This window comes from Polypterus senegalus, chromosome 12, assembly GCF_016835505.1.
Source record: "Polypterus senegalus isolate Bchr_013 chromosome 12, ASM1683550v1, whole genome shotgun sequence".
NCBI classification, from domain to species: domain Eukaryota; kingdom Metazoa; phylum Chordata; class Cladistia; order Polypteriformes; family Polypteridae; genus Polypterus; species Polypterus senegalus.
The window spans coordinates 120,225,364-120,248,932 of NC_053165.1; the positions used below are offsets into that span (position 1 = coordinate 120,225,364).

General features: G+C 37.7%; 1 protein-coding gene across 1 annotated transcript in view; it reads right to left on the reverse strand.

Annotated features, from left to right (window-relative positions):
* Window positions 1–11,166: 11,166 nt before the first annotated feature.
* The window catches only part of LOC120541566 (RNA polymerase II elongation factor ELL2), a 124,996-nt gene continuing 112,593 nt past the window's right edge, over window positions 11,167–23,569 (reverse strand). Inside the window, exons 9-12 of the mRNA XM_039773321.1 lie at window positions 19,734–19,797; window positions 18,407–18,578; window positions 17,129–17,173; window positions 11,167–14,576 (exon numbers count right to left, since the gene is read on the reverse strand). Of these exons, the coding sequence (XP_039629255.1) occupies window positions 14,466–14,576; window positions 17,129–17,173; window positions 18,407–18,578; window positions 19,734–19,797 (392 nt within the window). The 3' untranslated portion in view covers window positions 11,167–14,465. The remainder of the gene's footprint in view (window positions 14,577–17,128; window positions 17,174–18,406; window positions 18,579–19,733; window positions 19,798–23,569) is intronic.

Sequence of the window (23,569 nt, forward strand, 5' to 3'; positions counted from 1 at the left end):
CACGGACTGTGCTAAGATTAGCTGGCAAGAAATCCAAGTGTGAATGCAGAAAATGAATCTTTAGCGATATGCTGTACTTCTTGGTTTTGTATGCTTTAAGCTTGTGTTCAAGCAGCTGGACGTAGTTGGTGCTCTGTAGTTGCCAAGAAAATTGTTAGCAACATCCTTGAATGTCTTCTGTGCAATTTCCTCAATCCTCACTAGCAGGTCATTGAACAGCTTGTTATTGTTGATGTGTCCAATTTGTTGACCAACAACAATGGATCCCTTTACCTTGGAATCAGTTATTTGTGGAAACCTTTAATTGTTTGTTGTGTTTATGAAATGTTCCATCTGTCCCAGTTTTGTATGAAAAGGAGGCAAACATATCTTTCTGCTCTGGAGACCAGTGTTTTGTGAGCAGCCTGATCTATTTAACATAAGGAGATTCTTTCCCACATCTGTCCCATTCACAAATAATTGAACGGGACTTGTTGTATCCAAGCTGCATTGCTAGTAGTAGGGCCACTACTGTTAGATCAGCACAGATGCTCCTGTTGTAGTTGTTGTACTTCATATGTATATTTTGTCACACATTTATGATTAGAGGACAACTTCAAGGTTTGACTGCATGTAATTTCACTCCAAACCAGAGGTTGGTGCTGTCACTTAATACCTCTTGTCTTTACAGAAAAGGCAATTGACAGACCTTCCACCAATGATGTCACATCCAGTTTCCGGTCACCTGAACCCACCTCTTCTGCATCCCAGCTCTTAAAACTGCTCCTGTGCCGTCTTGACACAGTCAGTTCTTAATTTGTGTCTAAAGAAGACTACTTGGGTTTATTTCCTGATTTGAGATCTTGCAATTATACGGGGATCATTTCTGTCCCCCAAACCTTCTGGTTTTTGTTCCTACAAATTATAATATGAGAGAAAATCACACAAATAGGAAATTGGAATAGAATGGTAAATGATAAGAAAGTGTAAAGGTGTTTTTTGTGATCAGCATGGAAATACAATTAATAAGATATATCCAAAAGTGTTCAGGAAGCAAAATCTTCATTGTCCAATTACATCATGGAAGACCCCTTTATCCTATTGGCAAGAAGGAAACCAGAATTTAAAACTTATTCAAGTAACCCAAAGAAGTCATTCTCAGATCTCTGACAGCACCAACAAACTCTGGCCATCTTTGTTCTAAATATGTTACAATAAACTCACTGAGCAGATTCTTAGGAACACCATACTAATAGTGAGGAGGGCCTCATTTTACTCTCAAAACAGCCTCAGTTCTTCATGGCATGGATACCTGAAAATGCTGGAATCATTCCTTTCAGATCCGGGTCCACACTGATATGATTGCATCATGCAGTTTCTGCAGATTTGTCAGCTGCACCTCCTTGCTGTGAATCTCCTGTTCCATGACATCCCAAAGGAGTTCTATTAGATTCTGACCAGGAGGCTGAAGAAGCCACTGAACTCATAGTCATGTTCATGAAACCAGTTTGAGATGTTTGCTATTAGAAAATGAACAAACTGTGGCCACAAAGGATGCAACATAACTCAAATAAGCCAGCAGCAGCCTGGACTGTTGACACAAAACAGCTTGGGCCTATGGCTTCATGCTGTTGGTGCCAAATTCTGACCCTGCCACCGGCGTGCCTCAGCAGAAATCAAAATTTGTCAGAGCACGCTATGCTTTTCTAGCCTTTAACTGTCCAGTTTTGGTGAACCAGTACCCACTGCAGCCTCTGCTCAGGAGGGCTGGAAGTGAATGAGAGAGAAAGGAGGACAAGAGACGTATGTGAGGATTATCCAGGATGTGTATGAGGAAGCAAAGACTTGAATTAAAAGAACATACAGGATCCCAGTTAGAGGAGGTCTGCATCAAGGTTTTTCTTTAAGTCCTTGCCTCCTTGATCTGATTATGGATGTGCTGAGTCATGGATTGAATACCAATCCATCTGGTGCAGGCTTTTTACCAAAGACATTGTGTAGCACCACAAAAGAACAAGTGCAGAGGAAACTGGAAGAATGGAGAAGGGCCTTGGAAGACAGAGGACTGAAGATGAATAGGAAGAAGACAGAATATATTAGGTTTAATGATGATAAGGATTCAGACGTTAGCCAGCAGGCTGTTGAAAAGAGAGGATAAGTTTAAATATCTAGGATCAGTGGTAGCTTGAGGTGGAGAATTAGATGTACAGATAACCCACAGAGTGCAGTGCAGATGGAACAACTGGAAGAAGGTATCAGGAGTATTATGTGGTCAAAGAATTAAGGTTAAATGTTAAGGTTTTTAAGACCAGCAGTGATGTACGGAGCTGTGACATGGGAGGTGAAAGGAGCGTAGAAGAAGTTAGATGTGGCACAAAACTGAGAGATGGATATGTGGAGTTACAAAAAAATGACAGAATCAGAGGTACAACAAAAGTGGGAGAGATATCTAAGAAAGTAATGGAAAGAAGCTAAAGTGGTATGGATGTGTGATGAGGCGAGACAATGAATAAGTGGGTAAAAGAGTGGTGGAAATGGAAGTACTGGGGAAAAGAAAGTCAGGGAGGCCAAAGCGGAGGTGGATGGAAAAGTGAAAGAAGATCTGAAGAAGAAAATGGTTTGGTTGGTGAGCAGGTGCAGGACTCAGCTGTATGGAGAATGTTGATCAAGCATGTTGACCCCATAAAGAAGTGGGAAAAAATAAAGAGGAAGAAAGAGATGTTTTTAAAATATTCATATGAAGGACTCTGTAAACATGAAAATAACGATCCTGTAAACGTATAATCTGTTGATTTCTCTTGAGTGCTGCTGGTCAAATAATCTGAACTACTAGCAGAGGAGCAGTTTTTCAGCCAAGCTTTTGTTCGGATGTTTTATGTCAGAGCTTTCACTCCCCACGACACCTCATTTCACCAAGCCCGGTCCGCTGCTCGGCTCTGGGGCTGTGAGGTCTGGTTGAGCTACACTTACTGTATACCTTTGCTGGACTGAATGTTGCATAGATGAAGATTTTTGAAGAACAACTTGGGAGAGTTTTTATTTTTTTGTTAGTGTTTATGTGTCATTCGTTGAAAATGCATAACCTGTTTACCACAAATGAGGAAGTATTGACTAAAGTGAGAAAAAACCCAAATCACAAAAATATGTGGCTTAAAAAATGAATACAGCAGATGGAAGCTGTTTCTCAGGTTGTTCAACTGAAGCATGACAATTTTGGCCAAAATGAAACATTCAGTTATAACTTTTATAATTCAAAGCTCTAAATCACTCTGCATAATCTTTCCTTTGTACAAAGATATTAAATTGGATGTCTCCTGCTTTCTTTTTTCCACACACACACAGACCTTCTGCTCCTCAAGTCTGAACAGCAAGAACCTCGTGATTGTTGCTTTGCTGCCACCTAGTGGAAGTCACAGTGACCAAGTTTGAAGTGATAAGAATTCTCTCTGGTCTGAAGTGAGTCATGGTGATTAATGTACCAAATATTCCAGTCTGCTTTAATTAAATTAAGTGCAGCATCGACTGCTTCATTTCACAGCAATTTGTTTGTTTCATTAATGTAATTTCCAAGAATCACACATACTTTAAAACACAACATGTGAAGTGCAAACACATTTCTCATCTATACCAGATGATAACCCTCTATAATCGAAGGCATCATCCGCACAGTTTTTTTCTTCAGAGATATTTAATCATAGCAATATTTCGTAGTGCAAGAAGTATTTCAGGATCTCCACTTCTTGTCCAGCACTGTCATCTGACTTGAGTTCCTTATTACACAATTGAATGGCTACTAATATGGGGATAAAACGAGGTCAGAGTGGCTGAAGATTTCACATTATGTTGCATAAGAAGCAAAACAAGAGAACAAGCTGACATTTTGGTGGTACAACTAATGGCCTTGTGACGCACCATTTAAATAACTAAACTGCAGGAGCCATAATTATACCTCCAGAGAAGCAGCAACCATAACTGGAAAAATGGGTGACCATGAACAACTCCCTACCAATCTTACACCAGGATACAGAAAAAAAAAATTCACAAATAACAATAAAATAATATATGAATATATATTAGAAAATGGAAAGTAACAATACAAGTCCAATTTCCTATTCACAGACTTGCTGGGCACCATCCTTAAAAAGATGATAACCATAGCAGATTACTGAAGTTCCAGGTATCAGCAAACTGTTTAAAACAATACGCTCTTTATAAATGACGTCTGATTTATGAAAATCTTACTGTGTTACCCATCTAAGGCAGCCTGAAATGTAAATAATGAAGGTAGACCTCAGCACTAATGTTTGCAATGCACTTTCTTTTGGAATGTATTTTGTAATGCATATAGCAATAAAATGCATTGCATTTGTCTTTCCAACAGATGCTGCATCTAAAACAATTGTAATAATAAAATCGATTACTACAAATGTTTATGATGCGACATCTGTGGGGAGGACAAATGCAATGCATAGGTCTCTGTTACATGTCATTTGGTGTAGGATTTATAAAAACAGTCTTAATTTGTGCAATGCATCATCTATTGGAATGTATTTTGTAATGCGTGCAGTAATAAAATACACTGCATTTGTCATTCCAATACATGGCACATCACAAACAATTGTAGTAGTAGAATGCATTACTACAAATATTTGTGATGCACCATCTGTTGGAATAAAAATGCAATGCATAGGTCTCTATTATAAACTATTTGGTATGGGATTTGTAAAAGCAGTGCTATTGTTTGTGATGCACCATCTCTTGGAATGACAAACGCATCTTATTACTACAAAGGTTTGTGATGTGGCATCTGCTGGAATGACAGAGACACAGTAACTGGATGGACACACCGATGCTTATCCTTTTATTAAGATGGATGTACGATAAAACACAAAACAAAAGTAGGCAGTGTAAAATGGAATTGTTATAATCTTTAGGTACTGCAGCCATATTTTGGAAATACAGAGTACAACTCTAGTCACTGAAGCATAAAGTGCCATCAAGCCATCTTTCATACATTTTTCTTAATACGGACAGGAACATCATGTCACTTAGCCACTTCAATTTCCAGGGGCAGGAAGAGTGTGCTACTCTAGCTAAGATTTGCGAAAGTCGCAGAAGACGAATGTGGGGTGAAATGCAGGCCGAAGCCAGAATATTAGCTCTCCTACATTGGGCCCCCACCATATCCCGTGTCCTGCAGTGAGGAGTATTTGCTTTGGTGTGAACAACTGTAGGTGGCTCACTGGTTTGCCATAAGGAGTGGTGTTTGATTGAGTAAAAGAAAGAAATATAAAATCTACACAAGTAACCACTCTGAAGGTAACACTCAAACAGTGCACTAATTCATCATTGATGATGCACAGAAGGTTTAACTGTGTTAAGATAATGGGGTTTGCTTTTCAATTGGAAATATAGAAATTTCAAAAATGTGTACAGTGGGCTGGATATAAACTATCTCAACAAAAACTAAACTATCCCACCAAATTTCCTTGACAAACAAGTGAGGCAAATTTAACCAAAAATAGATCCCTTGGGAGCAGAGCTGTTTCATGCGGACAGACGGACAGGTAGGCAGATGGACATTACTATCGCAGAGCCAGGCATAGAATACGTCTGTGGGAACAATTAGATGGGCTCGCTGAATGTCACATTTCTAACTCAATTCAACACCTCCTGAAGGCAGCAACGTTCAAAGCTGGGGTGACAATTTTGAACAGCAAAGAGAGGTGGTACTTGGTGTTGCCATATCCGTAATTCTCATCAAATTGGGCTATTTTAGATTAGCAGCCACCAGAAAAAATGGTATTCATTGAGTTGGTCTTTTTTGGGGCTACTTTTTCAAAAACCATGCAGCATTTTGAGCTATTTTTTGAAATCCTGTCCTCTGCTTTCTAAGTGTTTTTTTCATCATTTTGGTATCCCATCCCCTTGCTGTATAAAATGTCAGAGGGGGAAACAAACCCCTCCAGTTAGACTGGTTATATGCCACTGAACATCACTATCAAATCTCCAAGGTGGACCACGGTCTTTAATGGCGTGTACCTACTTTTCTTTGTTTTCCACTATACAGTTTTGTGAACGTTGGGTATTGGGCTTGATTTTTCTGCCATTATGTCATTTTTAAAGCTTTCCTTGGGCTATAAAATTTTATTTAATGACTCAGTGACCCTAATACTGCTCATGTTAACCGGCTCTGCAAGCAAGTTTCTAATCATTATAAACTGTCTACAGGTGAAGTCTCCTAAAAAGATCCCTATAAAGGCATATGTAAGTTGCCTGTACAGTGGGCACATTATACATGTTAAAAATAAACAAAAGCTGCTACAAGGGGAAAAACTTTCAGTAAAATCAGATTTTACATTGGCATTCAAACACAACAGTGGACTAATGGTAAACATGAATGGCAGGTTGTCTGTGCTCAGTTGTTCAGTTTCGACAATCATGCCGGGGTCGATGCAAGGCTAAAAGAACTAGCAAGGGATGTTTGTGAAAATGTCAATTGGAAGTAAACAGTGTGTCATACTTCATCAAAAGGAGGTGAGGAGGTCTTTATCAGCTCACTTAACAGCAGAAGAGCCACAGGAGATGCAGTCCAGTACTCAAAACATCCAAAACAGTAAATGTGCCCGACAGCACCATAGCTGAACCACAGACATGGCTGCCCAGTAGTCACTTTCTGACATCTAAACAAATAACTAAAGTAAGTTAAAGTTCCTGTCTAACTGGAACTGCAAACATAACATTCCAGCATGCAGCCACAACAATTTAAATTGTACAGTAGTACATCCAAAGAAGTAGAAGCAGACAATGGCCGACAGTGAGATGAATCGTGTTGCCGTCGTCGTCGAAGAACTCCAGGCACTCGACAAACAGATTCAGAAACTCCTGTCCAGACGAAGGTACCTCAGAGACTTGAAGACTCGGCTGCTGGACAAACCACACCCAACAACTGAAGTCGGCGTAACATCAACCCCACCTCGTGCCACTCAAGTCCAAGGGCAAGTAAGCTTCACCCCCGCGCCTCGTAGGAGCAACAACAACATTGATGAAGACCTCGACAGGTTTCAGCTTTGCAGGCGGGGGTTCAAGGCTAGAACACCTCCATCGGCACAGGCGAGCATTCAAATCCAGAACCAACTCGACCCTCTCCGCGTCCCCAGTCTGCCTTCAACCCCGGGTGATGTAATCGTGGTATGTGATTCGATTGTACGAAACCTGAATATCACGTGCCTTAATCGAAAATCCTTTGTTTCTTGTTTTCCCGGTGCTCGAGTTCGAGATGTGATGAGGCGGGCGCCGACCTTCCACCAGAAGCACAAGAGGGCAATTGGATCCATCATTCTACACGCCGGCGTAAATGACATAAGGCACCAAGAGTCGGAGGTTCTCAAGGCTGACTTCGCAGCACTAGTTGAAGACACGAAGGAGAGAACCCCATCTGCAAAAATCTCCATCTCGGGTCCACTACCTGTCGTCAGATGATCGAATGAATACTACAGTCGTCTGCTGGGTTTAAACAACTGGCTGAGAGGCTTCTGCGAGAATCAAGACATCGGGTTTAAAGACAACTGGGATCTTTTTTGGGAAAGGCCGCGCTTTTTCAAGCGGGATGGACTGCATCCGAACAGATTTGGCGCCCAGGTCCTCTCCGAAAACATTGCTAAGGTAATTCGTCAATCTTGACTGTCTACTACTTTTAACCCCTTACATAATGCTACTGCTTTGATAGGACATAATGGCTTAACAGAGTCTTCCGTTAAAGTGCACATTAATATTCTAATAACAAATCTTAATGCACGAAAAAAATCTAGGCAGTGCGGCATAAACACCAATAATTTAATTGAAATTACTACTTCAGATCAACACTGCATTAAGACTATAAAAACGGATTGTAGATTACATAAAAAGTACACACAGAGCGTTAACAAAAATAACTTCATTTTTGTTCCGATTACCAATAACACGCATAAAATTCAGCTCTGCCCTTCAGAAACATTAAATATGGCACTATTAAATGTTAGAGCTTTAACTAACAAGACATTTTTTATAAACAATCTTATTAGTGATAGAAAGATTGATTTTATTACACTAAATGAAACATGGCTTAACTCAAATGGCACGGCTGTTTTAATCGAATCTGCGCCTCCGGATTACAGTTTTACTCGTGCAGACCGCTAGGGGAAAAAGGGTGGCGGATTGGCATATATTTACTCGAGCCGTTTAAAATGTAAAGATGTTAGTTTTGGTAAATTTAAGTCCTTTGAGTATCTCGCCGTTGTTATTCATGGAGATTCTCACGTTCTAGTATTATCCGTGTAGAGACCTCCCAAATATAAAGCGTCTTTCCTTGAGGAATTCTCTGACTTAATGTGAATTTTAGTTACAAACCATGACGCACTCTTAATAGTTGGCGACTTTAACTTTCATGTCGACAATCAGTGTGACCAAAAGGTAAAGGAATTCATGAACCTCCTGGACTCTTTTGATTTGAGGCAGCTCGTTAATCAGCCTACACATAAACACATGACAATATTCTGGACATAGTTAATTCGTCATTAGATACAGGAGTCTTTCCAGACTGTCTTAAGACTGCTGTAGTTAAACCCCTGCTCAAGAAAAATAATCTTGACCCCTCTGCCTTTGAAAATTTTAGACCCATCTCCAACCTGCAATTCTTAAGTAAAATTCTAGAGAAGGCAGTCATTTTGCAATTAAATGACCACCTCAATAAACATGCTATTCTTGATAAATTTCAGTCAGGTTTCAGAACAAATCACAGCACAGAAACTGCACTCGTTAAAGTAGTAAATGACTTGCGGGTAAATGCAGACAGAGGCCATTTATCTGTTCTCATCCTCTTAGATCTGAGTGCTGCATTTGACACCATTGATCACAATATTCTTAGAAATCGCCTTAGTCAATGGGTGGGCCTCCCTGGCAGTGTCTTAAATTGGTTTGAATCCTACCTGGCAGGTAGAAAATTCTTTGTGAGTTGTGGTAATCACATCTCAAAGACACATGATATTCTATATGGTGTCCCACAAGGCTCTATGCTGGGTCTGCTGCTCTTCTCAATCTATATGCTTCCGTTAGGTCAGATTATCTCAGTTTAGAACGTGAGTTACCACAGCTATGCTGATGACACACAGCTGTACTTATCAATAGCACCTAATCCAGTTTTGATGTCACTACACTGGTTGCCTGTGTCATTCAGGATTGACTTTAAAATACTGCTTATGGTTTATAAAGCCTTAAATAATCTCGCTCCATCTTATATATCGGAATGCCTGACACGTTATATTCCAAATCGTAACCTTAGATCTTCAAATGAGTGTCTCCTTATAATTCCAAAAGCTAAGCTTAAAAAAAGTGGTGAGGCGGCCTTCTGCTGTTATGCGCTTAAAATCTGGAATAGCCTGCCAATAGGAATTCGCCACGCAAATACAGTGGAGCACTTTAAAACACTGCTGAAAACACATTACTTTAACATGGCCTTCTCATAACTTCACTTTAACTTAATACTGATAGTCTGTATGTTCAATTCATCACAATAACTATTCATAGTGGCTCTAAAATCCGTACTGACCCCAACTCTCTCTTCTGTTTCTTTTCCCGGTTTCTTTGTGGTGGCGGCCTGCTCCACCACCACCTACTCAAAGCATCATGATGCACCAACATTGATGGACTGAAAGCCAGAAGTCTATGTGACCATCATCATCAGGTCCTTCCATGAAAACCCTAAATACAAAGAGGAATGTTTGACTTATGTTAGGTAGATTGCCCAGAGGGGACTGGGCGGTCTCGTGGTCTGGAACCCCTACAGATTTTATTTTTTTTCTCCAGCTTTTGGAGTTTTGTTTTTTTTTGTTTTTTCTGTCCACCCTGGCCATCGGACCTTACTTATTCGATGTTAATTAATGTTGACTTATGTTTATCTTTTATTGTGTCTTCTATTTCTCTATTCATCTTGTAAAGCACTTTGAGCTACATTTTTTTGTATGAATATGTGCTATATAAATAAATGTTGATTGATTGATCCATCTACCACAATGCTCATTTAAACTCTACATGCAATTGTTATGCCATACACTGATGCAACAGTCAAAATGACAGAAAGATATGGTAGAAGACGGAGGTACTTGTGTAGGGCTAGGTACCTGCAGTGGTCTGGTCTACGTGTGTGTCCATCTCCTCAGTTGCCACGCTTATTACAAGATACAAATCGATCATTAAGCTTCAGCTGCCCTGTACTAATGAGCTCCTGAACCGATAATGTGAGCTTTCTGTTTTCTGTCAGTATCATTTTTTTCGCTCAGTTCCTTTTCCTTTCCCACTGACTTTCCACAGTTATTTTGAATATTTAATGCAAGAGTGGGAATGAGACACTACAACCACAGACATGTTTAAAGTGCCCGAAGTGGGGGACACTAGGGGTGAGTTTTAATGAAAAAACCCCGTGGGAGGATCCTTTTAATCAGCGGATTTTGTCACTGGTCACAACAAACTTTTTGACAACTTGTCCTCGGATGAAGGTTCCTGTTCAAGAATCACATCTGGCTCCACAAGACTAATGTTGATATAACAGCTAAAGCACCATGACTGAACTTAACGTGACAAAACTAAAAACCAGATATGGAGCATTTGGATTCACAGGTATCAAATATAAGCAATCTTAATTTAATTTAATACCTGAAATTGAGAGTAAAAAATATTTGGGGCAAGAAACTTGTCTCATGTCCACTAACCTCTTCACTTTGATTAGAATACTTACTCCTAAAAACTATGCCCTGCCATTTCAGTCACATACTTGCTTTCATGACATTTAAAAATCTAATTACTAATCTAAGTACTGCACCTATAAAAGGGAATATTTAAATGTTACCAAACATACATTAGTACAAAGAAAGAGGGCACAAGTGATACAATGATAAAGAACTGTTTATTTCACATGAAACATTAAATAGGATTTTATTTTTTTCAGCTCTGAAAAATTCAAAATGGTAGTAAAATGTAACTAAAATTAAACATTTGAAAAAGATGCATTCTTTATTAACCCACTCACTTTAAAGCCAAATGGTCTTTTTCTTTCTCCTTTACACCTTCCCAAAATTAACTTTAAAAATGCTGCAATACATAAATAAATTAGACTAGTTATGTTCATCTTATAGGTGGATGAATGACAAAAACTTAACATTCAATACATTTATTTTTTCACATTTTGTATCAGCAAATAAAACTGGAATGTGCCAGCCACATTGCTGCAGAATTTACAGTTTAAAAATAAACTTAGGAGCATATATTAGAAATAGAACTTTATCAATTGAAAGAGGGGAAAAACACTTTCATCAATTTTTAAGACCAGAGCAGTAAATGTATAGAGCAGTGGACCCTACATTGAAAATTTGAACTTCAGTGTAATTCTGAACCCTCTGCTAAACAGCAGCTCGCTCCACTCACTGCTCAAACATTATGATGCACACACATGAAAAAAGACCACATTTATCTTAGCTTTCTCCATAACCAAGCAGATCCAGATGGTGTGCAATTAAATTCTAGTTTTTTTTGTACATGAAAAGTAGATAGTTTGAAAATAGGTCTGAACAATTTGAAATAAGTCTGAAAAAGTGTATAGTCTCTGCACTAAGATTACTGGTCAGGGAAATGGGGTCAAGACACACTAGCAGAAAGATGTCCCGTTATATTTTGTTGACTTGCAAAAAGCTGTGGCTCTTTTATAGGATGTTGATGTTTTATTAACAGACTGCCAGAGTAATATTACTTAAGAGGAAAACAACCACTTAAAATAATCTACTATCAAATTGCCACCCACATTTGAAAATATCACAGTGAATTCTGTAAAATGTGGGGAGATGAACATCTCCACACAAGAAAATATTACAAAGGTGTCGATGAATTAAACCAGACCTGACCCCCGTTAAATTGGCTGGAAACGCTTCCAAAAACAATTCATATTTTTAGCCTTTCTTACACTTGCCTGAAATATATATTACATTTGCCTTTGATAACCGAGTATGAATTTTTTTCCCCAAGAGCATATGGTTAGAAACTAAAAATATACTGTAACACATACAGAATTTGACATGTGCCAAACTCTTACAAACAGACCATTTTTAAACCTCCTTTCATTGTTAATTCTGCACTGTAAAGTACTTCACTTTTGTAATGTGTTCGAACTTTGCAATAGTACGTCTGCATTAACATATGTTTAACACATTCTATTTAGGAAATGGAAGTCCTCTTTAGTTAAACTATGGTACCCGGAAGAGGCCCGTGTGTTTGGCCATTCCAGATGAAACTCAGCAATTCTAAGGACCTAAATTTAAAGAGAAGGGTTGAAAGTGCAAGCTGTATAAAAAAAATCACCATACACATGAGCCAACGTTTTAGCACTTGCATTATTCATTTGTAGAGCAGACACAGAATACACAGAGACCATCACAATCTTCAGATAAAGGAATCTTCCTCTGCCAAGAATTGTGTAGGAACAAGACATCAAGTTTGAAAATGATCAAAAAGGGGCTCACAAAACACACAAAAATATTGTCTTGTATAAAATACTAAATATAATGCAGCAGAGGAATGACTAATTACTGTAATTGATGGGGTCCCTGACATTAAAAAGAGTTCTATAAACAGGCACTGTTCCTTTCCTGTCATAATAAAACTTCATAAAGGACACTTGAAAGTATGCAGTGATTCACATTCAGAACCAAGTAAACAGAAATCTAGGCTTGGATGGATAAAACCAATGTTGCAAATATTGTGCTGCCCATTTGTGCAATACTGTAAACTGATATTGTAACAGACTTTCACACATCCAGTGATCCCAATTACTGTACTCTGACTTAAACGATGCAGTAATAGTTAAAGGTAATTCGCATGTGAAAAATGATGGAATATGAAAAGTAACTGTAATTTGCCAAGAAAGGTCTACTTTTTTGAGTACTACAGATACAAAGTCATCTACTGAGTTTAGCTTTTATTTTTTAATAAACAATGTGCTCTAGTTATCATAAAGTTATATAAAATGAACAAGTTTGAGCCTCTTAACAGGAATACTTGTAGAATTAACACACAAAAAAAATGACAAAGTACACAATGGAAATTATTTCAGGTGCTACAACTTTGGAGGCCATAATCTGAATTCACTTTGTGACATAAAAAAGCACATGACAACTAAACTGCTGGGAATGTTGAAATGCTTTTGAACACTCTGTGTGCTTGATCTGGCTCATTTCTCTAAATAGGCTAAACTGGATCCAGCTTCACTTTGGTAAATTTAATTGAGTAATATTTATATTAAAAAAAGCACTACCGCTTAAATCACTCTTGGAATACACCTAATTTTTTAAATATTTTATCATAAGCTTAAAAAAAGCTTGCAATGGAGTTACAACAATGTAGATTATTATTTTTAAAAGCCATTACTAAATTAAACAAGACTTGATGGCAGGGTCACAGAAAGATAACTTTACGTTTCGATATCTACATATTTAATACCAATTCAAGATATTTGAGAATTGTCACAACAGATTATTGATGTATTAACCAAGACCAAAATAACTAGTTGTACCCTTGGTTTAACTTATTTCCTTTTTTTTTTCTTAATACACTTGAGGGGGGATGATGGGGCATGAATTCACAGCAAATGTATTTTTTTCTGCACCAGGAAACTTCTTCGTTTTCATTCATGTTGTTGTCTATTTAGCTGAATGAAATGTGTGCTACCAGTTGTCGAACTGAATGCGAATTAACAGCTTTGTTTTGCTTATGGAATACAAGTCCATGTTTTCATGTCCAAACTATTTATACAATAATTGCTGCCATGGAAGATAAAGCACTCAAGCCACCGGCATATCTGCACAACTGTTTTTAATCTTACTTATCATCTGTGCAGAAAGCTGGAAAGATCAACAGTGGAGGCAATCCACGCTACCTGGTGACCTCTTCTGTCAGCCTGCTTTAAGCAACAGCATTTTGGTTGTGGATGACTGGTCAAAAGTTGAGAATGGTAAACAAAAATCTTTGGACCCTATCTCTTATCCACAAAACAATAATAAAATCTATTTTCCATGTCTGTGTACAGAAAATGTTAATCCAAACTGGTGAATATTTTTTCTGGCAAAACTTTACGGTAAAGGTCCCAGTAAAAGTATCTAACAATAAAGGCTATCTGGCATCATCCAATCAAAATCATCTTGATGTACATACATTAGCAGATATGCTGCCATATTCATCCTTTACTGTATTTAAATATGAACATGGCAGTAATAGAGACGGCGCAATCCATAGGAGAAATGCCACCCCTACACTACACAGTCCCAACTGAGGTAGGATGGGCCATGTCTTGAGAGGTGAACGTTCCACCTTGAAATATGCAGTTTTCTCCACTTTCTCAGCATGACTCCAGTGCTAGTTGTAGACAGTGTTTTGGTCCATTGCAGAGACTGTTCAGTTTAACACTCCTAAGGCGCATTATTGGTTTGGTCATAATCAAGTATAAGGCGTTTTATGTGTGACAGTTTCTGATGTAAATACTCGCAGCGCTTCTTTTCTTCATTATATCCAGGACATTTCTTTAATAAAAAAAAAAAAAAAGTCATGAAGAATACAGAATTAAATGAAGTACCAAATGCTAAAATAGGCATAATTCCCATTCAAAAGATGATAATTATGTCAGGAAACCATTTTTTGATTTCACATAAAATCTTTGCACACCTTTGTTTTGAGCAGCCTCTGGCTGATCTTTTAGAAACATAACAAAACAGTTACAATTTTAAACACCTTGGAGGAAGAAAAATTAAAACACAAAATATTAAGTAAAAGTATCAGTATAAAAAAAGTATGCTATGCACTAGACATATACATTGTGTCCTAATAATTAATGCACTTTATTTTTTTTGGTGGTAGCCTTGGTACGGATACAAGGTTAAGCATCCTGGTAATCATTTTAAAGTGTTAATCAAACAATTACATTTGGTTCTGTTGCAAAAGTCTGATACTTTAAAAATACACTTGAGAAATAATATAGTGCAACACTTTTTAATAAAAGAGACGTGATCAAGCAGTCCTGGGTTAAAATCTCAGTAAGGGCATGCACATACATCTTTCATAGTGTTTGCAAGGGATATCCTCAGAATACTCCAGGTGTCTTCTCAAATGTTAAAGCATGTGTTGTAGGTTAACCGGCAACTCTAAAAAGGCTCTGTGTGCATGAATGTGACATTGACCCTATTGTTGCCAACCCGTGCTCCGGTTCCTCACAATAAAGAACATTCTAGTGAATTCATTAAATTGAAAGAAGAATATTAATTTAATTAACCCTTGAATAGGAAGGGTCCACCGCTTTGAGACAAACAATATAACAAGCAGTATACACCTATCAGCCACAACATCTTGAACTCTTTATCATGTTCCTCAAACCATTCCTGAAAATTTTTTGCAGTGTTGCACATTACATTATGCTGCTGAAAGAGGCCAATGCCATCAGGGAATACAATTACCATGAAGAAGTGTACGTGAAATAAAAAAATCTTTAGGTAGGTGGTACATGTCTCAAAGTAGCATCCACACGAATACCAGGACCCAAGGTTTCCCAGAATAACATTGCCCAGAGAATCACACTTCTCCGCTGGCTTGCCTTCTTCCCATAGTGCACCCTGCTGCCGTATCTTCTCCAGGTAAACAACATACACCCATCTAGCTGCCCACATGATCCAAAAGAAAATGTGATTTATCAAACCAGGGAACATTCTACCACTTCTCCATGATCCAGCAGTTGTGCCCTTTGTAGGCACTTTCAGAAATGGACTAGAATCAGCATGGGCACTCTGGAACGGTCTACGACTGTGAAGGCCCCGTCCAAACCACGCTGCGACGCATGGTGTGTGCCGACACCTTTCTCTCATGGCCAACATTAAGTCTGTCAGCAATCTGTGCTGCAGGTCTTCTATGGGATTGGATCAGATGGGCTACCCCTTTGCTCTTTATGTACATCTATGAGTCTTGGGCGCCCATGACTCTATTGCCAGTTCATTGGGTGTCCTCTTTTGGATCACTTTTTGGTGGTTACTAACCACTGTATATCAGGAACACCCCATAACAGCTGCTGTTTTGGAGATGATCTGACCCAGTCGTCTAGATATTACAATTCAGTGAAAGTCGCTCAGACTATTACACTTGCTCGTTATTCCTGCTTCCAACATATCACTTTTAAAAACCGTCTGTTTACTTGCTGCCAAAATATATCCCACCTCTTGACAGGTGATATTGTAATGAGATTATCAATATTATTTCCCTTCATCTGTCAGTGGTTTTAATGTTGTGGCTGATTGATGTATATTATATATATCTAAAATTTAATTAGGAAGGATTTAAGGGTAAAGAGGTCAGAATTCCTGAATATTCTTCAGACAATCCACATTTTTTGTAACCACATAAACTATGTATAACCTATCAATGTAAGCCATTACCTCCCCATGTGTTAAAATGTCTTTATATTATTTTTATTCTTTCAGCAGTCCGTTTAGCATTTTTAAAAATTAGTAAAGAAAAAAAATAATCAAGAGAACAGAGTCTTATTACAGACAGCATTTTAAAAGATATTTCCAAAGCAAAAAATTCAAAAGCTTTTTGATGTCAATTTGTTAGAAACAGCCTTAAATATCACCATGGTCAATTGGTTAGTGGCTGTAGGTTTTTGTTTCAACTCGGTTGCTTAAGTAAAAACCAATCATTGACACTAACAGGTCTTATTTAATTTCAAGGCTTGTTAGTGTTTTAACTCTTAACTTTTTTTCCCCAAGGATATATTTCAAATGATTTGTTCTGCCATCACACAATAGTGAAATGGTACTAGTACCCCCATTATGTTACATGGATACTTCCACCATTAATGCCTGATCAGGTACGGGGGTATGACCTAATTAAAGTTGCTTTTTGTCTGAAAGTTTTATAATCGACATTAGCTTTAAAAGCGGCTTGTTTTTTTACAAGTCACTACCTTGTAAAATAAATGGCCTAGTGGTACTTGCTTGATGTGAAATGCAGTCAGACATACACTTTGAGATATGCATAAAAGTCTGCATCTTATAGTGACAAAATACAAAAGAAAATGAATATTTTATACCTTTTTATACTTGCGGTATTCTTCAATTACTTGGTCCTCAATTACCTAAAAAAACATATATATATATATATATCAATACACAGCAATGAAGAATCATGAGCCTTAGATACCTGTCTCCCAAAGACATCTTTTTTCTTTCAGCAGCACATTATCCCTAAAAAAATTTTAAATTACTTAAATATACATTGTTTTACCATCCTTAAAATCAACTAAGAACATTTTGAAAGAGCTAAAACAAATTTTGACAAATCATGCCATAGACTAATAAGAATAAAATCTTTCAGAACGTAACAGGAGGCAGTAATTGTGATGTAATGCTTAAGGCGTTGGAGTTTATCCCACAAGCTGTCCTACTGACTTCCCACCAATCAATTCCTATGTGATTCTAAACAAGTCTCCAACTTTAGAGAAAAAAAAAAAATCAATATTTATTTTATCTATTTATTTATGCATGTTTAGAAATTTATAATAATGGACTCAAAACAGATCACACCCTTCCATTTAGTGGGCATTAAAATGAATTTTTATTAATTTTGGGTAATATTTGTATACTCTTCTGAGCTTCTGAATGGAAGTGCACTTTATATCAATTTAAATAAGCTGAATGTGCATTTAGTCTTAAAATAATATGCACTTTTACACAGTGGTTTTCTTCATAATTCTTTTTCAACATAAGATACTGGACTTGCAGAGTTACACTACCTACATTTTTGGCCTACATTTATCTTGGATAAAGGGAGAAATGCCCAAAATAAATTTAAGAGTAATGTTTATGATGAACCTGAATTTAATGCTATGAAATAGCCAAAGCAAATGTAACATGGGCTGTTCAAAATACAAAAAGGATGCGTTAGGTTTGCTGCCATCTTGTGGTATACTGCAGTTCTGATTAAAAAAAAAAAAAAAAGGTGCAAAGGAAATACAAAAAAAGTGCACTGCTTCCATGCACTAAGGCAGGTGTACTCAGTTTTTTAATGCAGCCAAAGCAGGATATCGCTTAAGTGGTATTGTTATATCAGTTTATTGTCTCTTTGAAGATAAAAGTTGTTAAACAAAATTTTAAAGTGTTTTTAAAAGATACCACATGCAATATTGTCAAGATTTTGCTCTTATGACATATTACAACACCGTTTCTTAAAAGTATTCACAAAACAAGAATAAACAGTAAAAGCTAAAAGTGTAGTAGTGGTGGAGAATATACCAGCACAAAAATATACTGTTGCACTGTGAAGCATATTTAACTTAAAATAACATAAAATACCTTATCTGAAGACCTACCTTATATTCCTTAGTACCTGGGGAGAGAGTTTTTATTTGGGAACCAAGCTGAACAAATTTTTCTGTTACATTGCCTATCCTTGAATGTAGGTCTCTGTATTCATCATATTCTGCACAAAAATCACTTTTGTAATCCTGCCGTTGCTTCTCAGATGTTATTGTAATGTATTTGCTGCAATCATAAAATAATTAGAATTAACGAAAGCTAGGGATAATGAATTTTAACTGGGACTGAATTTTTACTATGTTTAAAATTATTTTTCAGGCTGGTAACTGAAGCCTCAATTACATTAAACCCAAGGATTTACCAAAAAAGTGAATACCATATTAGATTACACTTTATATTTAAAATTAATACATAAAATTGTACTCTATAATCTGTGCATAAATTAACATTTGAAAAAACTTTGTCAATGTGTCTTGTATACTGAAAAAATAAATAAATAAATTAACCTATTTTAACTAAGTTGTTGAATAAGCAGTTCCTAAAGTTTAGAGGAAACTCAGACTACAATGATTGACTGAAACATTTCAAAGAAGATGCTGTATAAACACAATATAATAAAAAACAAATAACAAAATATTAAACTGCAGATACAGTAACTGCAAGGAGGGGAAAATGGGTTTTGTAGTAGGTAAGCTGCATGAAGCAGTAAATAAACATCATACTGTACATAGTTTAGCAAGTAATCATCCTTTGTGACCCTTGCTGTATTGCCTTCTTGAAATATTTCTCAGAATGGTAATTAATAAACCACAAAAGTATGTGTGCAAGATTTTTTATTCCTTTTTACTAATGTGCTTGGTTTTATGGGTTTATTTCAACACAAGTTCAACAGGATCATCATAGTCATATGAGAAAATGGAATAATTGGGAAAAGTAAGAAAACCTACAAGATTGTCTCATTTGAATTACAATATATTTTATTACAAGAGCACCCTTACAGAAACTTTCTGCAAACATTATGCCATACACATTTGTCTGTGGAGTGATAAAGCTTATTTCTATTTCAAGGCAATTTCTTTGAGATTGACTAATCTACCTCACCTGAAAGTAACAGAAAGAACCCAACTATAGAGAGTAACAAAAATATGATTTCCAGCAAACACATGAACCCATTTCAATACAACTAGATGAATTTCAAGACTTGATACAAAAAATACTCACAGCATAGGATAACTCAGTTATGACACTTGCCAAAGAAGACGTTTGCCTGACTGTGTCATATTATAAAATAGAAAAAAACAAACTAATCCAACTTCCTAAATTAAAAGAAGTCAAAAAAATCTGCAAATAAAACCACAAGGAAGGCTTAGTGATACTTACATTAAATAATCAGGCATTTCTGAAGGAGATGTAGGAGTGGACAGAGGGCTTGCTTTCTCATGCTCTGTTGAAAAACAGAAATTAAACAAAGTCATTACAAAATGTTGTGAATGTGGTAAATGTCACATCAAGTACTACACTATGAAGGTCAACTGAACACCTATTATTCAATTGGAAGAGTTCACAGAACAGCTATATTTTAAACCAGGTAAAGCCAATCAAAGTGCAAAACGCACAAGAACAAGATTACAACTTTTTTTTTTGTTTAACAGACATTTTTCTGGTAAATATACTAATCTGAATTTACTTTTGTCTTTCATGTTACTATTCTGGTACTGATAAATAACCCATGCCAATAATGCACATTTCAGTGAAACTGAATAGAACAGTGAAATAGAAATAAAATACATAACAATTGTATTTTGTTACATGCACTTAATAAAAAAAGTACACAATGTAAAAAACTTTATAAAGCAATTAGTAAACAAAATTATTTAGCAGTCCTCCAGTTATAACTTAGCACACGTTTCATAATGTATATTCTACATATTTTTCTAATCAGTGGCCAAAAACCGCCAGCAGTCTCTGCCAACAAAGATATCTAAAACATTCACCAGGACAGGTTACATATTAGTCGTTAAAGAAGTAGCTAAATAATAGGACAACCATCATACATCCAAAGTCACTGTAGTATGTTAACAAAAAAAAACGGTGTGTTCTAATCAAATCTGATTCAAATGGGTGCCTGGAAATTAAATGAATGAAACAACATATTGTCTTCAACAATTGCAAAGTGCTTTCTTCTCTTCTCTCTTCCACCCCAAAATGTATTTGATGGCATTTAGGCTGAATGGAATGTTGGGACTGCCAATTAGATTAAAGTACATTTAACTCCACTATATCCACAACTATAATATAGGCAGTATATATAGTATATATCTCAGTCACTGCATCAGGGATACCTTAAAATTTAATACTCTTTTCTGCTAGGCTTGGGAGAGGATGCACGCGTTGGCTGTTCGCCACTTCTCCACACTATATTCATTACTTAAGTATTTTTTACTACCTGAATATCATTTTAATTGTAGCTGTTTTCTGATATTATGCAGAACTTTAGCATTTAGCGGCTGTAATTTGCTCTTAACACCTTACAGCGTTTATTATCGTTGCTTTCAGAGAAATCCTACTTGTGACATTTGTTGGCCCGACTTGCGCTGTGTCATCGGCGCTGGCCTATCGGCCCGCTATTACATTTCCTGAATGTCGGCTCTGTTGTTGGGATCTTGGTGATTGTCTCGCTTCTGGAGTCCTTTGCAATTTGCACAACAGCTGTCCAACTGTACACTTACGGACTACGGCCGACTATTTACATCGGGGCCATATCTCCTCCGCTTGTCGGCATGCTTCGGTATCTGCCACCGCAACTGTTGGAGCTCAGCAACCACAGCCTTCCATTTGACATCACAGTCATCAAACAACTTGGACTCCTCCGTCGCTCCCGCTACATCCATAGGGGATCTGGTTGGCTGTTTGCTTACATCAAGACCGGGAGCTCCATTCCGTCCTTGTGGTCAGCAGCACCTCACTCCGTGACAGCCCGAACATGTCATCTGAGCGTCATTACCACGGAGACTAAAAACAGTGCTCGGTTGTGGTCCAGGTGAGACAGAAAGCCTGGAGAGGGTTTCAGCTTTCTTCATCCTCTGGTTAAAAGCAACACCTCACTAAACATCGAAGTTGAACTTTTTAATGTTCAGTCCCTGACAAATAAAGCCTGTCTAATTTATAATCATATTGTAGACTGGGGGGATTGACATTATTTGTTTGACTGAGACCTGGCATAAATCCGAGGTATACTCAGTTTTCAATGAGTCCTGCCCTCCTTGGTACACCTACCTTGAAAAGGCCCGCAGCTGTGGACATGGCGGTGGTCTGGCTGTAATTCATCAGATTGATTTGCAATTATCACTACTCCCCCTTCCTAAATTCTCAACTTTTGAATGCCTGGCAATAAATTGTCAGCATCCACTTTTTATAACAATACTTCTTATTTACCGACCATCAAAACAAGACCCTGATTTCATTACAGCTGCTCTCATCTTTCTGTACATCATCATCAAATGTACTTATTCTTGGAGATCTGAACATTCATGTGGACACTCCCTCTAATTATTCTGCTGCCCAGCTGTTAATGCTCCTGGACTGTAAATCTGAGGCAACTTGTCGAGGTCCCCACTCAAAACAAGGGCTATACCCTCGATTTAGTCATTACTGATTCAGTCCTCATCTCAGACCTCCAAATACTTGATCTGGGTGTTTCCGATCACAAAATTGTCTTAATGGATTTACCCACAAGTTCGTTATATTCTAAACCACAGTGCTGTATCTGCTTCAGGAACCTGAAAAAAATAAAATTTGACTGATTTAAATGCTGACATTAAAATCTTCTCCACTGCTCCCCACCTTTCTTCTGTCAGTGAATTAGTCGATTACTACAACAATGGGCTCCACAACATCCTTGAGACCCATGCCCCAGTTAAATCACGAATGGTCTCTTTTGTAAAATCTGCCTCGTGGTTTACAAGTGAGCTTCGACAGATGAAAACAGCTGGGCAAGCCCGCGAGGGGCATTTTGTTGTAACCAGTTCAATAGTCCACAAATTAGCTTATCGAGAATATCAAAAGAAACTACTTCAGGGCACTGACCACTGCTAGATCTCAATACAGATTTAATCAACAACAGTTCTAGAAATTCCAAACAACTTTTTTTCTGTGATAAACCATTTACTCAATCCTCACACCTATGCCTGTAATAATTTCACAGAGGAGCAGTGCAACAATTTTATTGAATATTTCACCTCTAAAGTGGTCAGCATCCGCTCCTTATTGTCTGCCTCCAGCCCTCCATCACTGGATGTTTCTATATCAAAACCAATGGGCTGCCTCTCCCAGTTCCTCTGTACCACAGTTAAAGAGGTTGAGGACATCATACAGAGGATGCGACCTTCAATGTGTTCATTGGACCCTTTTCCCACTCCTCTGGTAAAAGTTAATCTATCAGATATAAGCCCTCCTATTGCTGACATCATTAATCTCTCTCTCCAGAGCGGCTTAGTCCCACTGGCCTTGAAAACTGAAAAAAATCAGACCTCATTTAAAAAAATCCTCTTAGGATCCTGAATTGTTAGCAAACTATCGTCCGATCTGCAACCTTCCATTATTGTCTAAGGTTTTGGAAAAGGTTGTTTTGGTTCAGCTTCAGGATCACCTCAAAAAATAAAATCTGTTTGAAAAATTTCAGTCTGGTTTCCGAACTTCTCACTGCACAGAGACAGCCCTGATTAGAGTCACCAATGACCTCCTGATGGCTGCTGACCACGGCTCTCCATCACTCCTTATCCTCTTGGACCTTACAGCAGCATTTGATACGGTACATCATAATATTCTCCTTCATCATCTTCACTATACAATTGGACTTTCCGGCATTGCCTTCGAGTGGTTTGAGTCCTATCTTACAGACAGGACCGAGCATGTGGACTTAGGGGATGCTAAATCTTATACCCACACTGTCACCTGTGGAGTCCCACAAGGATCAGTCCTTGGGCCGACCCTCTTTAATATCTATATGCTACCCCTAGGTCACATCACCCGCAAGCATGGAGTTTCATTCCATTGCTATGCCGATGATACGCAGCTCTATGTGAGACTGCATTCGACTTCTCTTACACCTTCATCAACTTTTTCCTCTTGCTTGGATGAGATTGAGGCCTGGATTTCCAAGAACTTCCTCAAGCTGAACAGCACTAAAACTGAAGCTCTTTTAATTAGCAACCCAT